At 37.5% G+C, this 25,167-nt stretch overlaps 1 protein-coding gene across 7 annotated transcripts in view; it reads right to left on the bottom strand.

The window, feature by feature from the left end:
• Positions 1 to 25,167, bottom strand: part of LOC126215270 (lysine-specific demethylase 4C-like) — a 384,640-nt gene that overhangs the window by 194,338 nt on the left and 165,135 nt on the right. For all 7 annotated transcript variants that reach the window (XM_049941954.1, XM_049941953.1, XM_049941957.1 and 4 more), the window contains one exon: positions 4,333 to 4,437. In XM_049941954.1, coding sequence (XP_049797911.1) covers positions 4,333 to 4,437 — 105 coding nt within the window. The remainder of the gene's footprint in view (positions 1 to 4,332; positions 4,438 to 25,167) is intronic.

Raw genomic sequence — 25,167 nt, 5'->3', positions numbered from 1 at the left:
TATGCTGATTTCCTACGTAATGTTCTACCGATGTTACTACAAGATGTTTCACTGCATGACAGAATGGCAATGTACTTCCAACATGATTGATGTCAGACACATAGCTCTTGTGCGGTTGAAGCGGTATCATGACAGGTCGATTGGTCATCGAAGCACCATACCGTGGCCCGCACATTCACCAGATCTGATGTCCCTGGATTTCTTTCTGTGGGGGAAGTTGAAGGAAATTTGCTATCGTGGTCCTCCGAAAACACCTGACAACATGCATCAGTGCATTGTCAATGCATGTGCAAACATTACGGAAGGCTAACTACTCGCTGTTGAGAGGAATGTTGTTACACCTATTGCCAAATGCATTGAGGTTGACGGCATCAGTTTGAGCATTTATTGCATTAATGTGGTATTTACAGGTAATCAAGCTGTAACAGCATGCATTCTCAGAAATGGTAAGTTCACAAAGGTACATGTAGGCCTATCACATTGCAACAACAGAAATAAAATATTCAAATGTACCTACGTTCTCTATTTTAATTTAAAAAACCTACCTGTTACTAACTGTTCGTCTAAAATTGTGAGCCATATGTTTGTGACTATTACAGCACCATCTATCACAAAGCAAAAAAAGTGGTCCAACTAAAACATTCATATTTCTTTACATACTATACGGATATGTAATAAAAACTGGGGGTTCAAGGGGCAGTTTATATCTGTTTGACGTATGGCAGCGCCATCTAGTGGGCCAACCATAACACCATCTGGTTTGCCCCTTCAAGCTAGACAAGTTTCGTTCTTTGTAGTTTCTTTGTTGGACACTTATTTCGTGAGATATTTGGCCCGGTCACGATCAATGGACCACCCTGTAGTATACAGGGTGTCCCATTTATCTTGACTGCCCTAAATAACTGTTTATTCGGTAATTCCTCTCCTAAGGACCTATTCAAAAATGTATAACAGTGTACCATTCACTGAAACACAATGTTATTAATTACATAACACAACATTGACTTTGACGCTTCCAGCACTTAGTGCAGGTACTCAGGGTAATGGAGCACATCCATGTGCTGAGGTTTAGACGACAAATGTAAACATAAGTAGAATGCACACCTGTCATTCTGTCAACCATTGTCAGTTGAAGAGTTGTGTGAGTAGAATGTACACTAATGAAGATAAGGTAGAAATGCTACTCATCTATGGGGAATTTAAGTTAGCAGAACAGTAATTGCAATATTGTTTTCTTATGTACGGGTACATTTTAGTACAGTAGTTTAGTCCTTTTAAATGCTGTTGTGTAGAGTAGGCATACAGTAAAGACTGTCCTTCCTACAAACTGCATTAACATAACGTTTCTTTTATTGTTGTTGTTGAAGGCAGGCGAAATGCTACGCAGACAGCAGAACTGCACAGTGCGAGATCCTGACAAGAACACACCTTCCCGACAGATGTTATCTTGTCTTGTTGTGACACTTCAGGAAACGGGAAGTTTTCAACCCATGACAACGCAATCATTGTAGCACTCGCACAGACGAAGCTGCCGAAGTTACTGTTCTCGCTTCTGTTGCTATGAATCCACATGTGAGCACACGACAGCTTGAACATGAGATTGGCATTCCTAAAACCAGTGTACATAGTATTCTTACAAGTCACCGGTTCCATCCTTATTGTGTACATGTACATCAAGGATTGCATGCGAATAATTTCCAGAATCATGTACAGGTCTGTCAGTGGGCACAGCAGTAAATCCTCGCCAACCCAAACTTCTCCAATGTTCTATTTACCGATGAATGTTCCAAGGACAGGTAAATACAAGGAACATACATTACTGGTCCAGAAACAACCCACAATGGCTTAGACAGGTGGAACATCAGCATCAATTGAGAGTTAACATTTGGTATGGGATGCTTGGTACGTATTGCAATTATTGGCCCTTATTTCATCAGTGGTAGTCTAAACAGCACAGCTAATACCAACTTCCTCAGATGTATTCTTCCTCCTGGATGAACTGCCGTTAAGAATCAGAATGATTATGTGGTATCAACACAATGGATGTCCAGCACATAATACCTTGCCTGCACGTCATGATCTGAACCGTAGGTAACCAGCCACAGGGATTGGTCGAGGAGGAACAGTTACTTAACCTGCTAGGTCTCCTGATTTAAATCCTCTGGACATTTTTCTTTGGGGATGCATTAAAGACTTTGTCTATCGTGATATTCCAACAACTCCAGAGGACATGCAGGAATGTATTATGCTTCCTTGTAATTCTCTTCAGCAGCCAACGCTGGAAGCTGTAAATGGTTTTTTCATTCAACGAGTGCACCAGTGCATCGTTGTCAAGGGTCACCACTTTGAGCACCTTTGAATGTTCTACTCCTGGGCAATGGAACAGGTGAGTCAAAGTCAATGTTGTGTTCTGTTTTTACTTGGTTTTCATTTGTTTTCTGACAACTGCAGCAAGTGGAAGAGTTTGTGATCCCAGGCTCAAAGTCAGTGTTGTTATGTAATTAATAACATTGTGTTTCAGTGAATGGTACACTGTCATACATTTTTGAATAGATCTTTAGGACATAAAAAGTTTTTGAAATGAAGAACAAGGTATTATTTGATAAGTATTTTTATTTTTCTGGACTTGTATTGTTGATCCAGTTCACCATCGTTGCAGTCAAGTTTTTGATAATGGTTGTATGTATTGATGTTTTGAGTTAATTTACTGTACCATGGAATTTATTAAATGAATTTTAGTCTATAATTGTTTTCTTTGATAAGTACCTTCGTGACTGGAATTTCAGAAGTTAAAATGTTGAGTTGTTTCATTAGCATTCAGTGTCAAGTTTATGAACCCATTTTCCCTTGCACCAATTGTAGTTAGCTATTAGCAGTATTTTTTTAGCTGTTGTGGAGTCTTGCTGTTTCTGCCTGTGCTTCATTTTGCAGATGAGATTCATAATATGTGACTGTTTCGTTTCTTTTGAGCAATGTAGGTTCTGTCAGTCATTATTTTCAGGTTACATTCTTACAGACACACAGAGAGAGAGTTTCATTTTCTCTAACGGTTCGTACTGACCAAATCGATCAGTAGTATACTTAGGTTGTCAGTTCACATTCTCAGGTTTGTATTTACAATAAAACACACCCAAGTAAAGGCTACTCACTTACACTTGGTGACAGTCTGCGTAGCTTATGTTCTTTTGGTTTTCTTTGAAGCAATTTATTTTTCAGCAAACAGCTGCAGCTAGTAGTTACTACAGTGTTTAACCATTTGTGCAATTCCTTTTCAGCTTGTGATCTACACACCCAAATAAAAGCTTTCTCATTTACAGTGTTTAAATTTATAACTTATTTACTACTAACTCTGTTAGCAACAGTTTGCTGACAGTATCCACATATGCTACTGAATGTACCTACAACATTATATCATAGTATGAAACATGAGTCAGTAGATATGTCAACACTGAGATGCATGAAAAACTGCGACATTGTGCGAGGATGGGGGTCGAGTTTGGGTTTGTGCTGTGCACCGACATCACGCATTCTGACAACCGAGTGTTCGGAGTGCTCTGCTGAGAATGTCGCAGCCAATGTGAGAATTAAACGTGATCTTAACACGTCATGTAGTGAATTTTTATTCCAGTTGTTGAGGTTGTCACAGCTGATGGTGGTGGTAGGAGACAAAATCTGCGCAAGCAAATTCCTGTCTGCGCAAGCAAATTCCTGTCTGCGCAAGCAAATTCCTGTCATTGTCTCGAGGTACATGAACTGCCATCATTCACTGAACATACTATAACTATTTGCAACATATTTCACAGACAGTCTCCACATAGATCAGGAGATATGTCATAAACACAGAGTTGCGCTAAAAATAATGCACGAAGTAAAAGTTTTATTCTTTACTACATGTATTATTTACTAAGACACTCTTGCAGTCGACTAACTTAAGAAAATCCCTGAAGCCTGGCAGTGCTTTCGATAGCTTTCGACTGTGAAGTGACAACTGCTGTAGGCAGAAACAATAGGCATCTATAGAGCTACGAAGAGGTGTTACCACAGACACAAAAATAGCCTTGTAGACACATGAAGAACAGGCACAATGAATACCTGGGGAATGCAGGGCTTGTTGGCTATGGTAGTTACTGATAAAATGTAATTATTTTAGTTCTACAGTTAGTTATGTTTATGGATTCTTATATCATTCATTCATAGAACCATTTTAGTTATTGTCTTATGGTTGCCCTGTTCATGAAATACATGAATACAATATAACCTGCACAGTATATATTTTTTTATGTAAGTGGCCACAGAGTTCAGCATGTCTTTTTGGCCAGGAAAGTGACTGACCTCCTTCGGGAGACAGCTGAGGTGGTTCGCTGCGAGGACTGTTGCAGGCCGGCTCCTCATCTGCTGGCACCAGCAGCGGGGCGGGTGAACAGGAGCTGCCACTGCCTGTAACATTGGGGACAACTCTATACCTCCACTCAAATAACAATACAGAGCATTAGAGTTTCTGCATAAGTGTGCAGGAATTAAACCTGTATCTGTTAAATTATTTAGTCTTTTATTCTATACAACCATTTTAACACTTCCTTGTGATCATAGTATATGCCATTACATTAAATGGTTAATGACTAATAACATTAATTTGATCCACAGTTAGGGGTGTATAAAGGAGGGTTCGGGAAGAGCAGATCAAAACTTAAAGCACATCTTAGAAACTAGGAAAATCAGAAGCTTTAAACATGCAGCAACGTTTGCAGATTTTAAAAAGGCGTATAGTTCTACTAATGGAAATACATTACTGAACATTTTTAAAAGAGTTTTAAGGAGATAATAAAACAAGAGTTATAGCACAATCAGTTTAACAGCTCATGCATCCAAGCTGCTGACAAGAATAATGTACAGAAGAATGGAAAAGAAAACAGGATCTGTTAATGACGATCAATTTGTATTTAGGAATACACCACAAACACAGGCAGTTCTGGCATGGCTGATAATGGAAGCAAAACTGAAGAAAAAGCAAGCGACATTGACAGGATTTGTCGACCCTGGAAAAAGTGTTCGAACAATTTAAAATGATGAAAGACACTTGAAATTCTGAGCAACTTAGGAGTGAGCTATAGGGAAAGACAAGATAATATACATTTTGTACAAAACAAAGTGTGAACAGTAAGACTGAATACCAAGAACGAAATGGATTGATTAAATTGGGGGGGAGGGGTTGTAGTCTTTGGCTCCTACTTCTGAATCTATACAGTGAAGAAGCAATGATGGAAATAAAAGAAAAATTCATGTGTGGGATTGAAATTCAGGATGAAAGGATATGAATGATAGTTCACTGATGACATTGCTATTCTCAATACAGTGAAGAAGAAAATAATTGAGGACGTAGGTTGCAAGTGCTACTGTGCGGTGAAAGGGTTAGCACAGGAGAGGAATTTGACAGGCTGCATCAAACCAATAAAAAAAGGTAAGGAAGCTTTAACCAATACAACATCACAAGTAAAATTTATTGGAGAGCTGTCAGAAAAATTTGAAATAAAATTTAGAATTTAACAAGGAGGCAGCTTGTAACCCCTGCTTTTTAATTGTGCGTTAGAGAAAGTGGTTGGGGAATGGAGGAAGGCCATAAATACTGGGTGCATGCAACTCGGAAGAAAGCAAAATAAGATTTCTGTAGATTGTCTAGCATCTGCAGAAGACATAGCACTTATTATAGCCTCACTTGAAAGTGCACAAGAACAAAACACAGAATTGCTATGTCAAGCAGCAAAAGTGGGTCTACAAATATAGACATCGGTAATGCGCCTCAAATGTTTAAGATAAATACACTAAAAATATATTTACCTTGGAACACAAAACTGAAACAGTGGTCACACCAGAAATACTCTATGGAGTGAAAACTCTTAAGCTGATTGATTACAAAGGGTTCGATAAAAAATTGAAAGAATTCTAAGAAAATACTAGGACCCAAAATTAGCAGCAAATTAGAATATTGGTTAACACCTAAAACAGAACTTTATCTAAAAGTTGCCAAGTTAATGGATGTAGTGAGAAGGAAATTAAAATTCTATGAACGTGTATGCTGTGTGAATAAAACAGAACATCTACCCAATTCTTTACCAAACAATTGTAAAACCAGAATCATATGGCCGAGAAGAGTGGAAAGAGAGAGAAAAAAAATGTGGGAGTCAGCACAGACATAATAAGAAACAGCATACTTTTTAAAGAAGCAATAGTAAAGGCAAGCTTTTAGAATAGAAAAAAAAGCACGAACTGAAAGATGATATACGCAAGAAGAGAAGCGTCATCATTCTTGAGGAATGAACAAAGTGCGGGGCCACAGGAAACTGCAGTTGAAAACAAAGAAGTGGAAACAATGTTGATGTAACGTGAAACTTTAAGCACTGCCGATACATACATATAAAACTAAATGCCCTGCTTTTAGAGCTAATACTTCCTCCATGGTAAATGTTTCAGTTTTCCTGTAGACGTAGTTCTGCTGTGGTACAGATAAAAGGTGCATCACAGTGCATGAGTAAAATGGAGCAGTAACTGGAAACATACTTCCATGTGTAGGTAAGGGAGGCAGTTGACATCGACAACAGAAGACTCTGTATGTGCGATTGAGGAACTGACTCGCACGAATAGCAGAGTGAGCAGACATTGTTCAGCAAATGCGCAACTCAAGAGGCAGTTGTTCTCGAATGTTCCAAAATACCTTAAAAAATGACTTCCAAACACTTGTCTGTATCCAGTGTTCACGACTTTCTCTTCTTCAGAAATGTTTTTCTTGTCATTGCTAGTACACATCTTATATCCTCTCTAATTCGACCATCATCACATATTTTGCTGACAAAACAGCAAAACTTATCTACTACACAAAGTGCCTCATTTTCTATATGTCTGAGCATCACCTGACGTAATTCGACTACATTCCATTATCCTTGTTTTGCTTTTGTTAATATTAATCTTATATCCTCCTTTCAGAACTGATTTTTCAAGCCCTTTGCCATTTCTGACAGAATAACAATGTCATTGGCAAACCTCACTGTTTTTATTTCTTCTGCTTGAATTTCAATTCCTACTCTAAATTTTACTTTGGTTTCCTGTAGTGCTTGCTCAATGTACAGATTGAACAACATCAGGGATAGGCTACAAACCTGTCTCACTCCCTTTTCAGCCACCGCCTGGGTTTAACTACAGCTGTTGAAAGCAAATCAATAAAATTGTTAGGATTCCACATTGATTCAAAATTAAACTGGGAGGAACACATTAGCCATATCTGCAAGAGTGTGTTATCTCATCTGGAGACTGACAGATGTAGTCACTGATGAATATCTAAAGGTGGTATATTTTGGCCTCTTTCAGTCACACGTTTCATACGGCATATTGTTATGGGGACATTCTTGCTTTGTCAGTGAAATTCTGAAAATTCAAAAAAAAAGTAATCAGAATAATGAGCACAAAGTTAAGCGCAAGGAACACTGCCGCCCCCTCTTTATCAAGCACATGATATTAACTGTGGTGAATCTATACATCTACACAGCCTGCTTTATGTCAAAAGCAACTTAAATGAGTTTGAGACCTGAGAGAACATACATCCCCACAACACCAGAGGCAAACTGGACTTCGACATACCAAGACACAGACTCACAAAGACTGCAAACTCACACAAAATAATGAGTTTAAAACTCTTCAATAAACTTCCAGCATCTGCTCGGTCACTGACCAGTAATATTTTCAAACGTAAGGTTTATGACTGGTTACTCAAACACCCATTTTATAAGATAACAGAATATTTTGAAATAATCATTGACATTAGTATATAAGAATATTCCTAAAAGAAAAGGAATTAAATTGTAAAAACTTGACTGTAGAGTTATTGTTAATTGTATATTTAATGTTCAGACCTATTCCGCTGTAAGTGGTCAATGATGAATATACTGAATCATGCCCCTTTACTCTTACAACTGCCATCTGGTTCCTGTACAAGTTGTAAATATCCTTTCACTTGCTGCATTTTAACATTGCTACCTTCAGAATTTCAAAGAGAGCGCTCCAGTCAACATTGTCAAAAGCTTTCTTGAAGTCTAAAAGCTATAGATGTAGGCTTGCCTTTCTTTAACCTATCATGTACGGGAAGTTAGAGTCAGAACTACCTCACATGTTCCTACAGTTCTCCAAGATCCAAACATCTTTGAAAAGTTGGCTTCTACTAATTTTTCTGTAAAGAATTGGTGTTAGTATTTTGCAATCATAACTTATTAAATTGATAGGTCAGTAATATTCACACGTCATCACATGCTTTCTTTGGGAACTTTGTATTTTTATCTAGTTATTTGCCCAACAGGCAATCAGAGCTGCTGTTTATCACGACCAGCTTCAATTCTTGCCAACAACTAACCAAAACATACGCCGTAGATTACTGTACACCATTCTGAAAGGTACAAAAGAAGATTCAGTATACTGATAGTGGATACTCCATCTTGGGTTCACCACATGAATACAGCTGTTTCTCTAAGATACTTTTTACTGACTTGAATCTGTAACATTTAGGCTCATGCAGTTAACAAATATGGGGGCTATTTTTAAAGTAGCACTTTATTTTTTAATAAAGAGGTGAAAGAAATTACAGAATTTATTTTACAATATTGTGAAAGTACACACTCGAATTTATTTTTTCACACTGTTTCCTGCCGCAATGGGACACACATCATAGCATTTGATGATGTCTGAAAATACACAGTCGTACCATTCTTCCTCCTACACCTGTCTTGTCTCACAAATTTCACATACTGTATAAACTGGAATGAAACCAACTGTATAATTAATTCTTTCATTTTTGTTCTTCTTTACATTATCTGCAAGATGCATTAGTGAATATTTTTTCGAGACTTTTTTTTTGTGACTGCAAAAAAGAGAGTCACAGTCTGTCCAAAATAACTAGCTGATTTTGCAAGACTGCCAGGTTATCTTGGTATTGCAGTATATTGTTTCACATATTTGTCAGTCCCCCCCCATGAACCATGGACCTTGCCGTTGGTGGGGAGGCTTGCGTGCCTCAGCGATACAGATGGCCATACCGTAGGTGCAACCACAACGGAGGGGCATCTGTTGAGAGGCCAGACAAACATGTGGTTCCTGAAGAGGGGCAGCAGCCTTTTCAGTAGTTGCAGGGCAACAGTCTGGATTATTGACTGATCTGGCCTTGTAACATTAACCAAAACGGCCTTGCTGCGCTGGTACTGTGAACGGCTGAAAGCAAGGGGAAACTACAGCCGTAATTTTTCCCGAGGACATGCAGCTCTACTGTATGATTAAATGATGATGGCGTCCTCTTGGGTAAAATATTCCGGAGGTAAAATAGTCCCCCATTCGGATCTCCGGGCGGGGACTACTCAAGAGGACGTCGTTATCAGGAGAAAGAAAACTGGCGTTCTACGGATCGGAGCGTGGAATGTCAGATCACTTAATCGGGCAGGTAGGTTAGAAAATTTAAAAAGGGAAATGGATAGGTTAAAGTTAGATATAGTGGGAATTAGTGAAGTTCGGTGGCAGGAGGAACAAGACTTTTGGTCAGGTGATTACAGGGTTATAAATACAAAATCAAATAGGGGTAATGCAGGAGTAGGTTTAATAATGAATAAAAGAATAGGAGTGCGGGTTAGCTACTACAAACAGCATAGTGAACGCATTATTGTGGCCAAGATAGACACAAAGCCCATGCCTACTACAGTAGTACAAGTTTATATGCCAACTAGCTCTGCAGATGATGAAGAAATAGATGAAATGTATGACGAGATAAAATAAATTATTCAGGTAGTGAAGGGAGACGAAAATTTAATAGTCATGGGTGACTGGAATTCGTCAGTAGGAAAAGGGAGAGAAGGAAACATAGTAGGTGAATATGGATTGGGGGGAAGAAATGAAAGAGGAAGCCGTGTTGTAGAATTTTGCACAGAGCATAACTTAATCATAGCTAACACTTGGTTCAAGAATCATGAAAGGAGGCTGTATACATGGAAGAAGCCTGGAGATACTGACAGGTTTCAGATAGATTATATAATGGTAAGACAGAGATTTAGGAACCAGGTTTTAAATTGTAAGACATTTCCAGGGGCAGATGTGGATTCTGACCACAATCTATTGGTTATGAACTGCAGATTGAAACTGAAGAAACTGCAAAAAGGTGGGAATTTAAGGAGATGGGATCTGGATAAACTGAAAGAACCAGAGGTTGTAGAGAGTTTGAGGGAGAGCATAAGGGGACAATTGACAGGAATGGGGGAAAGAAATACAGTAGAAGAAGAATGGGTAGCTCTGAGGGATGAAGTGGTGAAGGCAGCAGACGATCAAGTAGGTAAAAAGACGAGGGCTAATAGAAATCCTTGGGTAACAGAAGAAATATTGAATTTAATTGATGAAAGGAGAAAATATAAAAATGCAGTAAATGAAGCAGGCAAAAAGGAATACAAACGTCTCAAAAATGAAATCGACAGGAAGTGCAAAATGGCTAAGCAGGGATGGCTAGAGGACAAATGTAAGGATGTAGAGGCTTGTCTCACTAGGGGTAAGATAGATACTGCCTACAGGAAAATTAAAGAGACCTTTGGAGAGAAGAGAACCACTTGCATGAATATCAAGAGCTCAGATGGAAACCCAGTTCTAAGCAAAGAAGGGAAGGCAGAGAGGTGGAAGGAGTATATAGAGGGTTTATACAAGGGAGATGTACTTGAGGAAAATATTATGGAAATGGAAGAGGATGTAGATGAAGATGAAATGGGAGATAAGATACTGCGTGAAGAGTTTGACAGAGCACTGAAAGACCTGAGTCGAAACAAGGCCCCGGGAGTAGACAACATTCCATTAGAACTACTGATGGCCTCGGGAGAGCCAGTCCTGACAAAACTCTACCATCTGGTGAGCAAGATGTATGAGACAGGCGAAATACCCTCAGACTTCAAGAAGAATATAATAATTCCAATCCCAAAGAAAGCAGGTGTTGACAGATGTGAAAATTACCGAACTATCAGTTTAATAAGTCACAGCTGCAAAATACTAACGCGAATTCTTTACAGACGAATGGAAAAACTGGTAGAAGCCGACCTCGGGGATGATCAGTTTGGATTCCCTAGAAATGTTGGAACACGCGAGGCAATACTGACCTTACGACTTATCTTGGAAGAAAGATTAAGAAAAGGCAAACCTACGTTTCTAGCATTTGTAGACTCAGAGAAAGCTTTTGACAATGTTGACTGGAATACTCTCTTTCAAATTCTGAAGGTGGCAGGGGTAAAATACAGGGAGCGAAAGGCTATTTACAATTTGTACAGAAACCAGATGGCAGTTATAAGAGTCGAGGGGCATGAAAGGGAAGCAGTGGTTGGGAAGGGAGTGAGACAGGGTTGTAGCCTCTTCCCGATGTTATTCAATCTGTATATTGAGCAAGCAGTAAAGGAAACAAAAGAAAAATTCGGAGTAGGTATTAAAATTCATGGAGAAGAAGTAAAAACTTTGAGGTTCGCCGATGACATTGTAATCCTGTCAGAGACAGCAAAGGACTTGGAAGAGCAGTTGAACGGAATGGACAGTGTCTTGAAAGGAGGATATAAGATGAACATCAACAAAAGCAAAACGAGGATAATGGAATGTAGTCAAATTAAGTCGGGTGATGCTGAGGGAATTAGATTAGGAAATGAGACACTTAAAGTAGTAAAGGAGTTTTGCTATTTAGGGAGTAAAATAACCAATGATGGTCGAAGTAGAGAGGATATAAAATGTAGACTGGCAATGGCAAGGAAAGCGTTTCTGAAGAAGAGAAATTTGTTAACATCGAGTATAGATTTAGGTATCAGGAAGTCGTTTCTGAAAGTATTTGTATGGAGTGTAGCCATGTATGGAAGTGAAACATGGACGATAACCAGTTTGGACAAGAATCGAATAGAAGCTTTCGAAATGTGGTGCTACAGAAGAATGCTGAAGATAAGGTGGGTAGATCACGTAACTAATGAGGAGGTATTGAATAGGATTGGGGAGAAGAGAAGTTTGTGGCACAACTTGACTAGAAGAAGGGATCGGTTGGTAGGACATGTTTTGAGGCATCAAGGGATCACAAATTTAGCATTGGAGGGCAGCGTGGAGGGTAAAAATCGTAGAGGGAGACCAAGAGATCAATACACTAAGCAGATTCAGAAGGATGTAGGTTGAAGTAGGTACTGGGAGATGAAGAAGCTTGCACAGGATAGAGTAGCATGGAGAGCTGCATCAAACCAGTCTCAGGACTGAAGACCACAACAACATTTGTCAGTCTTCTGGTATAATGGAGTTAAAATAAATAAGATATGTACTTAGCAAAAGCGAGCAATACAAATACGAGGGCTGTTCAATAAAGAATGATCATAATCTTTTTTATGGTCATAATTTCTGGGCGTTAAAATTTAATCTTATGATATTCTGTTAGCTTAATGTGCAACAAACACGCCATAGTAGTTTCATTGTTGGGACTCCTGGTACCCGCCTGTGAGAGGCAGGCAAGATCAGACATGTTCCATATCACCCACCGCTGCAATGGAGATAACACGGTGAGGAACAATATGCAGCTTTCAAATTCTGCTTTCGTCTCAACAAATGTTCAGCTGAGGCCTATACAGTATTACAGGAGGCCTATGGAGAGCCTGTTATTCCCTACAGCACAGGTCAAATACTGCCCTTAGGAAGAAAACAACACTGCTGCTGTCATTGTGAGAGGATTGATGAATTACCTTAAGATCACGTTCTGAAATTCCGAACATTTCATTGTTGGTGACAGAAAAATTACACACGACACGTGTTTGTGCGCAATAGGGTTCCAAGACTTGATTTCCAAACAAAAGGACATTTGCGTACAGGTCTGCATGCCGTTAAAGTTGATGTTACAGGAAAATCCGGAGTTTCTTTCAAATGTAATCACTGCTGATGAAACTTGGCTTCATCATTTTGATCCTGAGAGCAAACAGCAAATCTCAATGTGGAAATCTCCTTCATCACCAACCCCCCAAAAAACAAAAGTGGTTGCTTCTGCTGGGAAAGTTATGATCATATCATTCTTTGATAGTCATGGAATGGTTTCTCACCATGTTGTACCTGCACACACATCAATAACTGTTACAGGGATGTCCTGGAAACATTGCTAGTCCATATCAGGTGCAAAAGACCACATTTCTGCACCACAATAATGCACGGCCGCATATTGCCAATGTTGTTGCTGAATATCTTTCAAAAATCAACGTGATGTGCATCCCTCACCTCCCTATATTACAGATTTAGCCCCATGTGACTCTTTTCCTATTCCCTAACATGAAGAAATGCCTTCGTGGGAGACATTATCAATCATCAGAAGCAGTGGTGAAGGCTGCGTAGGTGATTTTGAAGGACCTCTCGAAACATTGTTTCCAGAATGAATTTGAAGACTGGCAGCAATGCAGTGCACCCACATCCATGGGAGACTACTTTGAGAAGGACCATCAAAATTATGAAGATGAGTAAAGGTATGTTGTCAAAAAAAAATTATGATTATTCTTTATTGAAGAGCCCTCCTACTATGTAATATAATCACTGATCTAGAAAAGGTCTCATGAATGTTCTTCTAATTTTATTCCTGATTTACAGGAGTTTTGTTACCTGATGACATTTCTAAGTAATTTCAAAAAAATCAATTTCATATAAAATGTAGTTTACACATAACAATAACAGAAACAAACAAAAAAATGCTTTAAATTTTTCTTCACAGTTCAGTTTCAAAATTCTGGTACAAAGATATCCTACAAGACCTCACTGGCCATAAAGCACAAAACTGTGAATTTTTAGACATTCAAAAGAGTGTCTTATCTGCAAATATACCTGATTATCTAGGTTCAAAGGACAGGCCTCTATTCTTAAAGAATTGTGGTAGTGTTATTCTTTTGAAAGAACCAGTGAATATATGTAAATGTTAAACTAGCAACAATACAAAAAGTGTAGCTATTCTGAACTAACAAAGCAAAATCAACTGCCACAGTACTGGCTTTCATGCTAATTTTAGTATGCTGATTGCAACCTGTTTTATGATAGACACTAGTTCACTTACGTTGCATTAATAATTGCCTGTCTTTGTTAATTAATGCTTTGGTTAATTAAACATCCCTTAAGGCATTTCTTCATAAAGGGATTTGTACAACCAGAGGAATAAATAAAAAGGCAGAGAGGGCTAAGGTAGCTAGGACTGCTGCAGTCACATGATTATAGAATGTAAATTGCTGATATCTGGTGAGTTTTTTATTTATTGTTTATTTTACATTTTGGCTTGCAATGCTGGAGACACCATCAGAGGCTATAACAACTCAGAAAGCAGTTACAATCTGAAAGACGCTCAGCAAGCCCAACTGTTTACACATGTCCAGGCATTGATCAATTCATGAGAACATCAGACCGTTGACTAAGATTGCAGAGATGCACCAGTAAAGATGCTAAATGAAATTTGGCTGTTAACAGAGCAATGCGTCAAGCCTTCAATTATTACCATAGCAGAACATTGTCAAGTGACCTTTCACAGAACCCAAAGAAGCTCAGGTCATATGTAAAGAGACAGGAACTGAAATTGAAGGTAGCAAAGCAAAAGCTGAAATGCTTAACTCCATTTTCAAATGTGCCTTTACAAAGGAAATCCCCAGAGAACTGACCCAGTTTAATCCTCATCACACTGAAAAGATGAATGAAATAAGTATTAGTGGTAGTGAGATACAGCTGAAATCGTTAGCAGTGAATGAAGCTCCAGAGCCCAATGCAATTCCTATCAGATTCTATACTGAATTTGCAGCAGAATTAGCCCCTCTTTTAACTATAGTCTACTGTAGATACCTCAAACTGTGGGCAGTTCTTGGAGAGAGAGAAAAAAAAAGCAGGCCACACCACTACAAGAAGGGTAGTAAAAGTGATCTACAAAACTACTATCCAGTATCCTTGACATCAATTTGTTGTAGCATCTTAGAACCTATTCTGAGCTCAAAATAATGAGATATCTTGATGACCTTTCTCTTTGCTGATGATACAAGTATAGTAATCACACCTGACAAACAAGAATTAACTGATGAAATTGTCAATACTGTCTTTCAGAAAATTACTAAGTGGTTCCTTGTAAACGGACTCTCACTGAATTTTGATAAGACACAGTACATACAGTTCCATTCAGTGAATGGTATGACGCCATTAATAAATATAGACCTTAATCAGAAGCATATAGCTAAGGTAAAATATTCCAAATTTTTAGGTGTGTCCATTGATGAGAGATTAAATTGGAAGAAACACATTGATGATCTGCTGAAACGTTTGAGCTCAGCTACTTATGCAATAAGGGTCATTGCAAATTTTGGTGATAAACATCTTAGTAAATTAGCTTACTACGCCTATTTTCACTCACTGCTTTCATATGGCATCATATTTTGGGGTAATTCATCACTGAGGAATAAAGTATTTATTGCACAAAAGCGTGTAATCAGAATAATAGCTGGAGTCCCCCCCAAGATCATCCTGCAGACATTTATTTAAGGATCTAGGGATATTCACAGTAGCTTCTCAGTATATATAATCTCTTATGAAATTTGTTATTAACAACCAAACCCAATTCAAAAGTAATAGCAGTGTGCATAACTACAATACTAGGAGAAAGGATGATCTTCACTATTCAAGATTTAATCTAACTTTGGCACAGAAAGGGGGGAATTATACTGCCACTAAAGTCTTTGGTCACTTACCAAATAGTATCAAAAGTCTGGCAGATAACCAACAAGTATTTAAGAAGAAATTAAAAGAATTTCTGAATGACAACTCCTACTCCATAGAGGAATTTTTAGATATAAATTAAGAAAAATAAAATTAAAAAAAAACACAAAAAAATAAAAAAAGTTGTTATATTAACTTAAGTATGTTGTTAAATTAACTTAATTATGTCATGTATTGGAAAATTTGACTCGTTCCACATCATTACGAAATATCGTATTCATAATCCATGGAACTAGTATTAATCTAATCTAATCTAAACCTTCTCAATCCCAACCAACATGGATTTTGAAAACATTGATCACTTAAAATCCATCACACACTTTTCATGGTATCTGGGATGGAGAGTCATCGTCAGATGTACAAGTAACTTCGGGTGTGTCCCAGGGGAATGTGTTGGGACCTTTACCGTTCGTATTGAATATAATGACCTAGCAGACAATATTAATAGTAAAATCAGTCTTCTTGCAGATGATGCAGTTATCTGTAATGAAGTACTATCTGAAAGAAGCTGCATAAATATTCAGTCAGATCTTGATAAGATTTCAATGTGGTATAGAGATAAGTTGCTCTAAATGTTCAGAAACATAAAATTTTGCACTTCTCAAAAGGAAAAAAAATGTATCTTATGACTATAACATCAATGAGTCACAGTTGGAATCAGCCAACTCGTACAAATACCAGGGTGTAATGCTTTGTAGGGATATGAAGTGGAATTATCACATAAGTTCAGTCATGGGTAAAGTAGATGGCAAACTTTGGTTTACTGGTACAGTACTGGAGAAATGCAACAAATCTACAAACGAGATTGCTTACAAATCACTCGTGCAACCATTTCTTGAATATTGCTCTAGTGTGTGGGACCCGTATCAAATAGGACTAACAGGGGATATTCAACATGTACAGAGAAGGACAGCAGGAATGGTCACAGGTTTAATACGTCAAAGATCCGCCTCAGTTGCGAAAGTTACTGGTCTTTACCCAGGTTTCAGCTAGAGCAATCCAGCCTTCTTCAGAAGCATAAAATAAACTAATAAACGCCTTCCTGGAATGCAGTCGGTTAGCTGCGGACGCTGCGTTGGAATATCAGTGAGTGACAATTGAAATAGGACAGCTCATGCAAATACCTGTGTGTAAACTTTGTGGGGATATGAAAAAGAATGATCACATGGGCTTAGTCATGGGTAAAGGAGGTGGTAGACTTCGGTTCAGTGGTAAAATAGTAAGGAAATGCAATCCGCCTAGAAAGGAGATTACTTACAAATCACGTGACGCATACCAAATAGGACTAACAGGGGGGGGGGGGGTCATTGAATGATTACAGAGAGAGGCAGCACGAGTGGTCACAGGTGTGTTTAACCAGTGGGATAGTATCGTGGAGATGTTGAAAAAACTGAACTATAAGTTTCTTGAAGATAAGTGCAAACTATTCCACGAAATTTCAACAAAATGAGAACCACAACAGCTGTGTCAAAATCATTTATTAATCATGACTAGTTTCATGACATCATAGTCGCATCTGTCTTTAAATCTCCATAATAATAAATAATAGAAGTCCTCTATCTTCCTGCAAGAGATTGATATCATCAAGTACTCAACCGTTCATCATTAAAATAACAGGAAGAACAAGAGAAGGAGGTAACCCAGAAGTGTACAGTACGCCTTCCCAGCAACAGCAGCCAGCCCAGTGGTGCAGCATATACTCAAACCTGTGATTATATCTAGCGAGAGCAGGCGCTCACCTGTGGGGGAAAGCGACTGTTAAAATTAAATTATTCACAACATCCACAAGTCATATCAGAATGTTTTATTTTGCTCTTTAATCTGACTGTAATCGGCCAACTACTGTTGTTTGAACTGTACATTCCAGAGCTTCTGATGATAATCTTGTACAATTAAAGGCCAAAACCAGTCAATTAAACATTCTGAGTGCGAACTGTGACTGTCATGAGTAGCTGTGGCACTGGTGGGGTGGCAGCTGTTCTCAAGAAGACGTATTGCATCCGTCTAGTTTACATCCTGCTGTTTTTCCTCCGGTTATTTCATTGATGACATTGCATATTCTATGATGCCAATTTGTGCAGAAAGATACAGACTTCTATTATTTACTCTTACTGAGATTATAAGAATGTTATATACTGAAAAGTCAACAATATTTCACCTGAAGATGTGGCTACAATGTTGTGAAGCTAGTCGTGATTAATAAATCATTTGACACAGGTGCTGCAGTTTTCATCTGCCTACCCTATGTTTGTCATGGACTCTTTCAGAGCACTGCTGCACTGTGTAGGATTCTTACCACATAGAATAAACGGAGTACATTGAGGAAATTTAAAGAAGAGCAGCACATTTTGTATTATTGAGAAGTAGGGGAGGGAGTGTCACTGTCACGATAACAGGATTTGGATGGAGATCATTAAAACAAAACCGTTTCTCACTGCTGTGGGATCTTCTCAGAAAATTCCAATCACCTACTTCCTCCTCTGAATGCAAAAATATTTTGTTGACGATTACCTATGTACGGTGAAATAATCATAATAATAAAATACGGGAAATCAGAGCTCGCACAGAAAGGTATAGCGCTGTTCATTTATTTCGCGCACTGTTTGAAAGTGGAATTACAGAGAATTAGTGTGAAGATGGTTCAATGAATCCTCTACCAGGAACTTATGCGTGATTGGTGGAGTAGCTGTGTAGATGTAGATGAAGTGTATTATGGAAGCTGTGGTTGCCCCTCATACCAAGTGATTTGTATTCCATGAAAACCTAGTACATTAGTTTCAAGAACCAATTTTAACTGATGAATCTAGCAATATACTGCAAACCATTACATATTACTTCTACATGGATGGCAAGAACGAGATTAGACTAATCACAGCATGCACAGAGACACATAAACAATCATTCTTCTCATGCTCCATACATACATAGAACAGGAACAAGTGGTAAAATGGCAAGTACCCTCCGCCATGTACTTCACAACAGTTTGCAGAATATGAATTTACACATAGAAGATTTCATTACTGAGGCCACTAAATCACTGTCATCGGTGCAAACAGTAGAACCCTCTGAATGGACCCTTTCCTCTCTACTGAGCTCTTCATTTATCGTTTCCTTTCCATCACAGTTGGCTCTTAAAATATGCTCTTTCGAACTTAATTTGACCTTTGTCACCACAGACAGAGAACCTGGGGCACATTATGGAATAATGAGAGTGTCAAATGATGATGGCATTCAGTGTTCTGTCACACATAACACACAATAATTTGTGACTGAAAAGTATAGATGGAACAATCTGCAAAACAGCAGGAGCATTGACATCTTAACTGTGCATTTCGGGACCATTCTCCTGAATTGACAAAGAAATGTATCGGATTCTACTGCCTCTGCCCTAATCTTGTCATATTACAACTCGGATGAGAATAAAAGGCCTGGTAATTTAGCATACAAACCGCACATTTAATCAGTACTGCACTCAAGTTATAAACAAGCTAAGAATTTCTGTCTATGTTAATGCTTCACATTTTACTAGTTTTTAGGACATCACAAAATTACATTAAACCATCATTGTGGTGTCTACTCAATAATTATTTCATTAACTACAGCCACAGTGTTTCATGAAATATGCAATATGCTCAAAATTATTTTTTTTAGTAATTTTAGTTATGATTCCCACACAACTGAGAATCTGCCACTTATTGCTCTCACATTACGATCCCACAATAAATTGTTGAAGTTTACCATTCCTGACATGTATGGCTATAAACTCACAATTTACAAAACTACCTCTGAGAATCTAGCAAATTCACATTATCCACACTGTTTTCTGATTTAAATATTAACTTAAAAGTATCACATTGCATAAGGAAACTTCTTTTTCCTGTTTTACATGGGTCTTTAGACCTGTGGCACCCGGCATTTCGTTTTGAGAATTAGAAAGCATATCATCTCACTTCGTGGACTTTATAATATTTATAGAGTACCTAAATGAGGTAAAAGAAATCATTTATAAAAATGGTTTAGACAGACAGTGGTCACGTGTGTGCGAGTTGTATTTGCAAGAAAAGAATGTGTGTGTGTGTGTGTGTTTTGTATGTCTTTTGTTTAACAGTCTTTTTGTTGTGCCTGCCTGCAACTCACCATTCCATCTATATGATGAGTAGCAACCTATTCTTTTCACTGTATTTTGGAAAGCTCTACAAAATGCTGTTTTGCAAAGAGATTAATGGTGATTATCATTTGTTAGTTGTCCAGTTTTGCTTTACTCTGCAGCTTTTGTGGAGTGCTCTCTACAGAAAGGAACAATGATAGTTTGTGAAATTCCATGTTAATCCCAAACAATAAAAGTAACCTAGCAGGCCATTATGTCAATGACATGCAGAAATCTGAAAAATCTTTTGTGTCAGAAGTTTGAGAACAATTGCACAAATAGTCAAACATTTACACTTTCAAAAAATGCCCAAGGCAGTTCCGGAACTGTATGTACAGTTAAACACAAACTGTTGTTTACGTTTAATGATAAGTTTTTAATAATAAATAACAGACATGCCAATGAATATTATATCATATTTTCCACAGATGGAGTACATTCAACATCTAAGTCTGCACGAATTCAGGCCTGGTCATAAGCCACATGAATGAACGCAAATGCTGTGCTGCAGAAACGAGTTTCAATGAATGTTCCTTGTAAAATTATATTTTGTCCAATAACAATGCAGTAGTTCATGTCAAATATGAAAAATAAAAACTTTTGTCGTATAGGAAAGTCGTACAGTGTATTTGGCCAGCAGAACATAGCTTTACTACTATTTAGGGAATTGTCCTACTACTGTTTAGTGATTGTTCCCTTATTCCTAAATTACTTACATACATGTAATACATGGTGGTCAGAAATAGTCGAAAAGCTTGTAAGAGTGTTGCATGGTAGCCTGCACTGGTAAGTGATCACTAAGAAAAAAAATTCAATTAGCTGCACTGTTTTTGAGTTAATTAGCATTGAAGTTAGGAAATTGGGCTGTTGCGTGCACAAATTTAAGTGGCTTGATAGAGGTGGTGCAGCTCGAATTTGCATGCCCGATGACCCAACTGGCTAACTTCAATGCTAATTAATTCAGAAATGATACAAGCACAATTTTTTTTTCTTAAAAATTAATTCTCCACACAACCTACCCTGCAACATACCTACACACTCTTTAGACTGTTTCCGACTACCTTGTATAAAGATTCCGTATTAAAAATGTGTGAAAGAGACAGAGCCAAAAAGTGGAACTTAGATCATCATTTGTCATCTTGAGGCAACAATGTCGGCTGTTGTGTACTTCTACAGACAGTTGATACTGTCCCTAGAATATGGAAAGTGTGCGCTTCATTGACATACATGCAAAGTTTAGTGGCATCAACTTATGGAACAGGTAAGACATGTGGCAATAATGCTGTAAGCTAAACACAAACTGTTATACCAACCCAAACACTACTCTCTTGTGAACTATCACTTCACCACACCTGCTAGTCCAGCACAATGAAAACGCACTTTCACTGAGGAAACACCATTCCCATTATGTCTACATGATTAGTCTGCAATTCACAATTAAGTGCTGGCAGAGGGTTCATCGAACCACCTTTAAAGCTACTTGTATACCATTCCACTCTCAAACAGCGGGCAGGAAAAATGAATGCTTAAACCTTTCTGTCTGAGCTCTGATTTCTCTCATTTTATTACGATAATAATTTCTCCCTATGTAGGTAGGTGTCAACAAAATATTTTCACAACTGGAGGAGAAAGTTGGTGATTGAAATTTCATGAGAACATCCTTCTGCAGCAAAAAAAGGCCTTTGTTTTAACGACTGCTACCCCTGTTAGCGTATAATATCTGTGGCGCTCTCTCCCGTTTTGTGATCGTACAAAATGAGCTGCCCTTTTTTGAACTTTTTCGATATTCTCTGATGCAGATCCCATGCTGCACAACAATACTCCAGAAGAGGGAGGACAAGCTTAGTGTGAGCAGTCTCTTTAGTAAATGTGATACATGTTCTGCCAATAAATTGCACTCTTTGGCTTGCTTTCGCCACAGCATTATCTATGTTATCATTCCAATTTAAGTTATTCAGAATTGTAATCCTCAATTATTTGAGTTTGCAGACTTTAGATTTATGTGATTTATAGTGTAACTGAAATTTATCACATTGTTTTCAGTGTTCATGTGGATGACTTCACACTTTCACGATTTACAATCAATTGCCACTTTTTGCACCATACAGATATCTAGTCTAAAACATTTTGCAATTTGTTTTGATCGTAAGATGATATTATGTGATGGTAAATGGCAGCATCATCTGCAAACAATCTGAGGACTGCCCAGATTGTCTCCTGAATCATTCATGTAGATCAGGAACAACAGCGGGCCTATAACACTTCCTTGGAGAACACTGGACATTATTCTCTTTTATTCTATGACTTGCTGGCAGTTATTATGAACTGTTCTGGCAGGAAATCACGAATCTAGCCATGCAACTGAGATGATGCTCCACAGGCACGCAATCTAATTAGAAACTGCTTCTGAGGAATGCTGTCAAAATTCTTCTGGAAATCTAAAAAATATGGGATCCATTTGACGTCCCTGTCAACAGCACTCATTACTTGGTGAGAATAAAGAGCTAATTAAGTTTCAAAATAGTGATACTTCCTTTCTCTTACTTAATTTCTACACCTGGTCAGAATAATAAAAGTGACCGACACCTTATTGTATACAGGGCAATTACCTTAGCGACAACCAATCACAGTACAAGTTTTGTCACACTTTCCGTTCTGTGCAGAGTCATCACATGATTCTGCTGCCTCAGTAGCCAGTTAGCAGTTGGCTGCCGATAATTGTGGTCTGCAACTTAATTATTGTAATTGATTCTTATATGATGTTTTTCTGTGTGTGGTATGTTTCTTTTAGTGAACATGTAAAGCCAACTTTGAAATTAGTTCAAAAAGCAATAAGATCTTGCAAAGTGAACTGAACACAGTACAGTATAGGAGAATGTAAAAACAGACCCCAAAGATGCTGCTGCTACAACTGTAATGTGATTGGTGTAGTGGCAAACAGACAACATTCCCTCCTCCTGTGCTGAACTGTCAACACTTTTGTTATTCTCATCCAGCTATAGTAGAGTAAGAGTGAAGTCATATGGTATGTTCGAATGGGAGGATCAGAGAGGTGTATTTAGATGCGAAAATAATCAATTTTTGAAAATATAATTGGATAGATTTTATGTAATGCAGACAATTAGTTCAAACAGTGCTAATAAAAGACAGAGTAAAGTATTAAAAATGTGTATCCCTAAGTGTTTTATGAAATTGAAATCTTTGCTAGAAAGTCTGTAGGTGACAGTAATTACTACACATTTAAACTGCTGAATTCCTTCTCAATATTTTTGGGGAAGAGATCTTTCACAAAAGTAGTCATATACGTATTTCCAACAGTAATTTGGTTTCTGGACATAATTTTCTGTTACTTCTTTTTGAAATCATTGCTGGAGAAACTCAGTGATCAAAATAGAATATCATCTTCATTGTCATCTGCTTCCAAGGATAAGGCGGTGTAAATCACCTTTTCCAGTCACTATCATCCATCTCTTACAAGGTCTACCTATTTCTATTTTTTCAGTTGGGTGACAGTTCTTTATCTTTTTTGGCAATCTAGTTTCTGTCACTCTATCAACAGAATTCTTCTATCTCCTTCTCTTCTCTTTTATCTTGCCATTAACTGAAAAGATTTTTAAATCAGATCTCATTATTTCATTCCTTATTTTATCCATATCTCATGAAATTCAGCTCTACTGCTTGTATACATGATTTTTCTTTCTCTGTTACTATCCACGATTCGGAACCATATACAAGAATAAGTACAGCAATAACTTTGCTGAATTTTACTTGTGTTTCTTTTCTTGTTTGTCTTCCGAAAGTTCATTCAACTATTCTGCAGATAGCTCGATATTTATTAACCTCCTCCTTGATGTTTTCATCAAAGTTAAAATTAATATCAGCTTCTTGAGAATTGAAGAGGGATACTTGTTCTAAACTTTTCTTATTTATTGTTATTTTTGATCTGATAGGATTCTTTCCTTTGAAAGCAACTCTCTTTGTTTTATTTGCAAATAGTCATGTTGTAATATATTGCATTTTGGCTCAATCTATATACTGCTCTTTGTAAATTATCTTCTGTTTCCTGTATAATTATCTTGTGATCAGCATATAACAGAGTATTTAATGGTACACCAGATCCAATTCTAATTCCTAAGTGAAATTCATCTTTCCACTTCATAGCTAGATTGTTATCATATAAATTAAATGAAGCGGGTGATAGACTGCACACTTTTTGAACACCTTTATTTATTAAAATTTCATCAGACTTTTTCAAACCTGAGCTTATAACTATTTTTGTAATTAAATACAGACTCTTTATGGTATTAATAAGATGTTTTGGAAAAACAGCTAAATGTGTTTCTAAGCCTTTTTACCTCTGACGTCCCTTTCTCATGCCTAATTGTTCTACTGAGATCATTGCATCAGAGGTAGTCGTTAATGAAGGATTTATTTCAAAATTTTATATTCTGCATTTAGAAAACTTATTTCTCTATAATATACTGTCTCTTCTATTGCCTTTTCTTTTAAAAAAAAATAAAGAAGTAACTTAAGCTGTGTTCCATTCTTCAGGTACAGAACAGTTCTTCCAAAAGCTATTTAAAAAAATAGAGAAAGCAAAATTCTAAACTAGTTCCACCATTTGGATTAATTTAATACCACCTAAGCCAGTAGTTTTTCATTACATTTAAGGCTACTTTTAATTCTGTTATGCCTGTTTGATCTACAGAGTTATTATCAATTTTTATAAAGTAATTTTCTTAACTGTCTTCACCATACCATATACTTCTCCAATGTGTATCTATTGATCTTCTGTTATTACGAGTATATTAATGTATACTGTATCTCTGTTTTATTCATCTGCTTCATATTCTGTCTTGTGTGAAAGTAAATGTTCAACATTAGCTATGAATCTTTCCCAGGATTCACAATGGTAACTTTTTATTAAAATCTTTGCTTAGAATATTTGAAATTAATTATTTATAGTCTTAAATCACAATAAACATGCCTTTACAATCTAGACTGTTATAAACTCTTTCCCAAGTCTCTGTTAGACCTTGGAACCTTTATTACCAATTCAGATGTTTTAAATAATGATGATGTTGTTGTTGTTGTTGACTTCAGTCCAAAGACTAGTTTGATGCAGCTTTTTAACACTAATCTACCCAGTGGCAATCCTCTTCATTTCTGCGTATAGCTACTACATCCTAAACCCATAAAAACCTGCTAATTGTACACAAGCCTTAGTCTGTCTC

This window comes from Schistocerca nitens, chromosome 12, assembly GCF_023898315.1.
Source record: "Schistocerca nitens isolate TAMUIC-IGC-003100 chromosome 12, iqSchNite1.1, whole genome shotgun sequence".
NCBI classification, from domain to species: Eukaryota; Metazoa; Arthropoda; class Insecta; order Orthoptera; family Acrididae; genus Schistocerca; species Schistocerca nitens.
The sequence above is the reverse complement of the archived record's forward strand: the minus strand, read 5'-3'. Positions and strand labels throughout refer to the sequence as shown.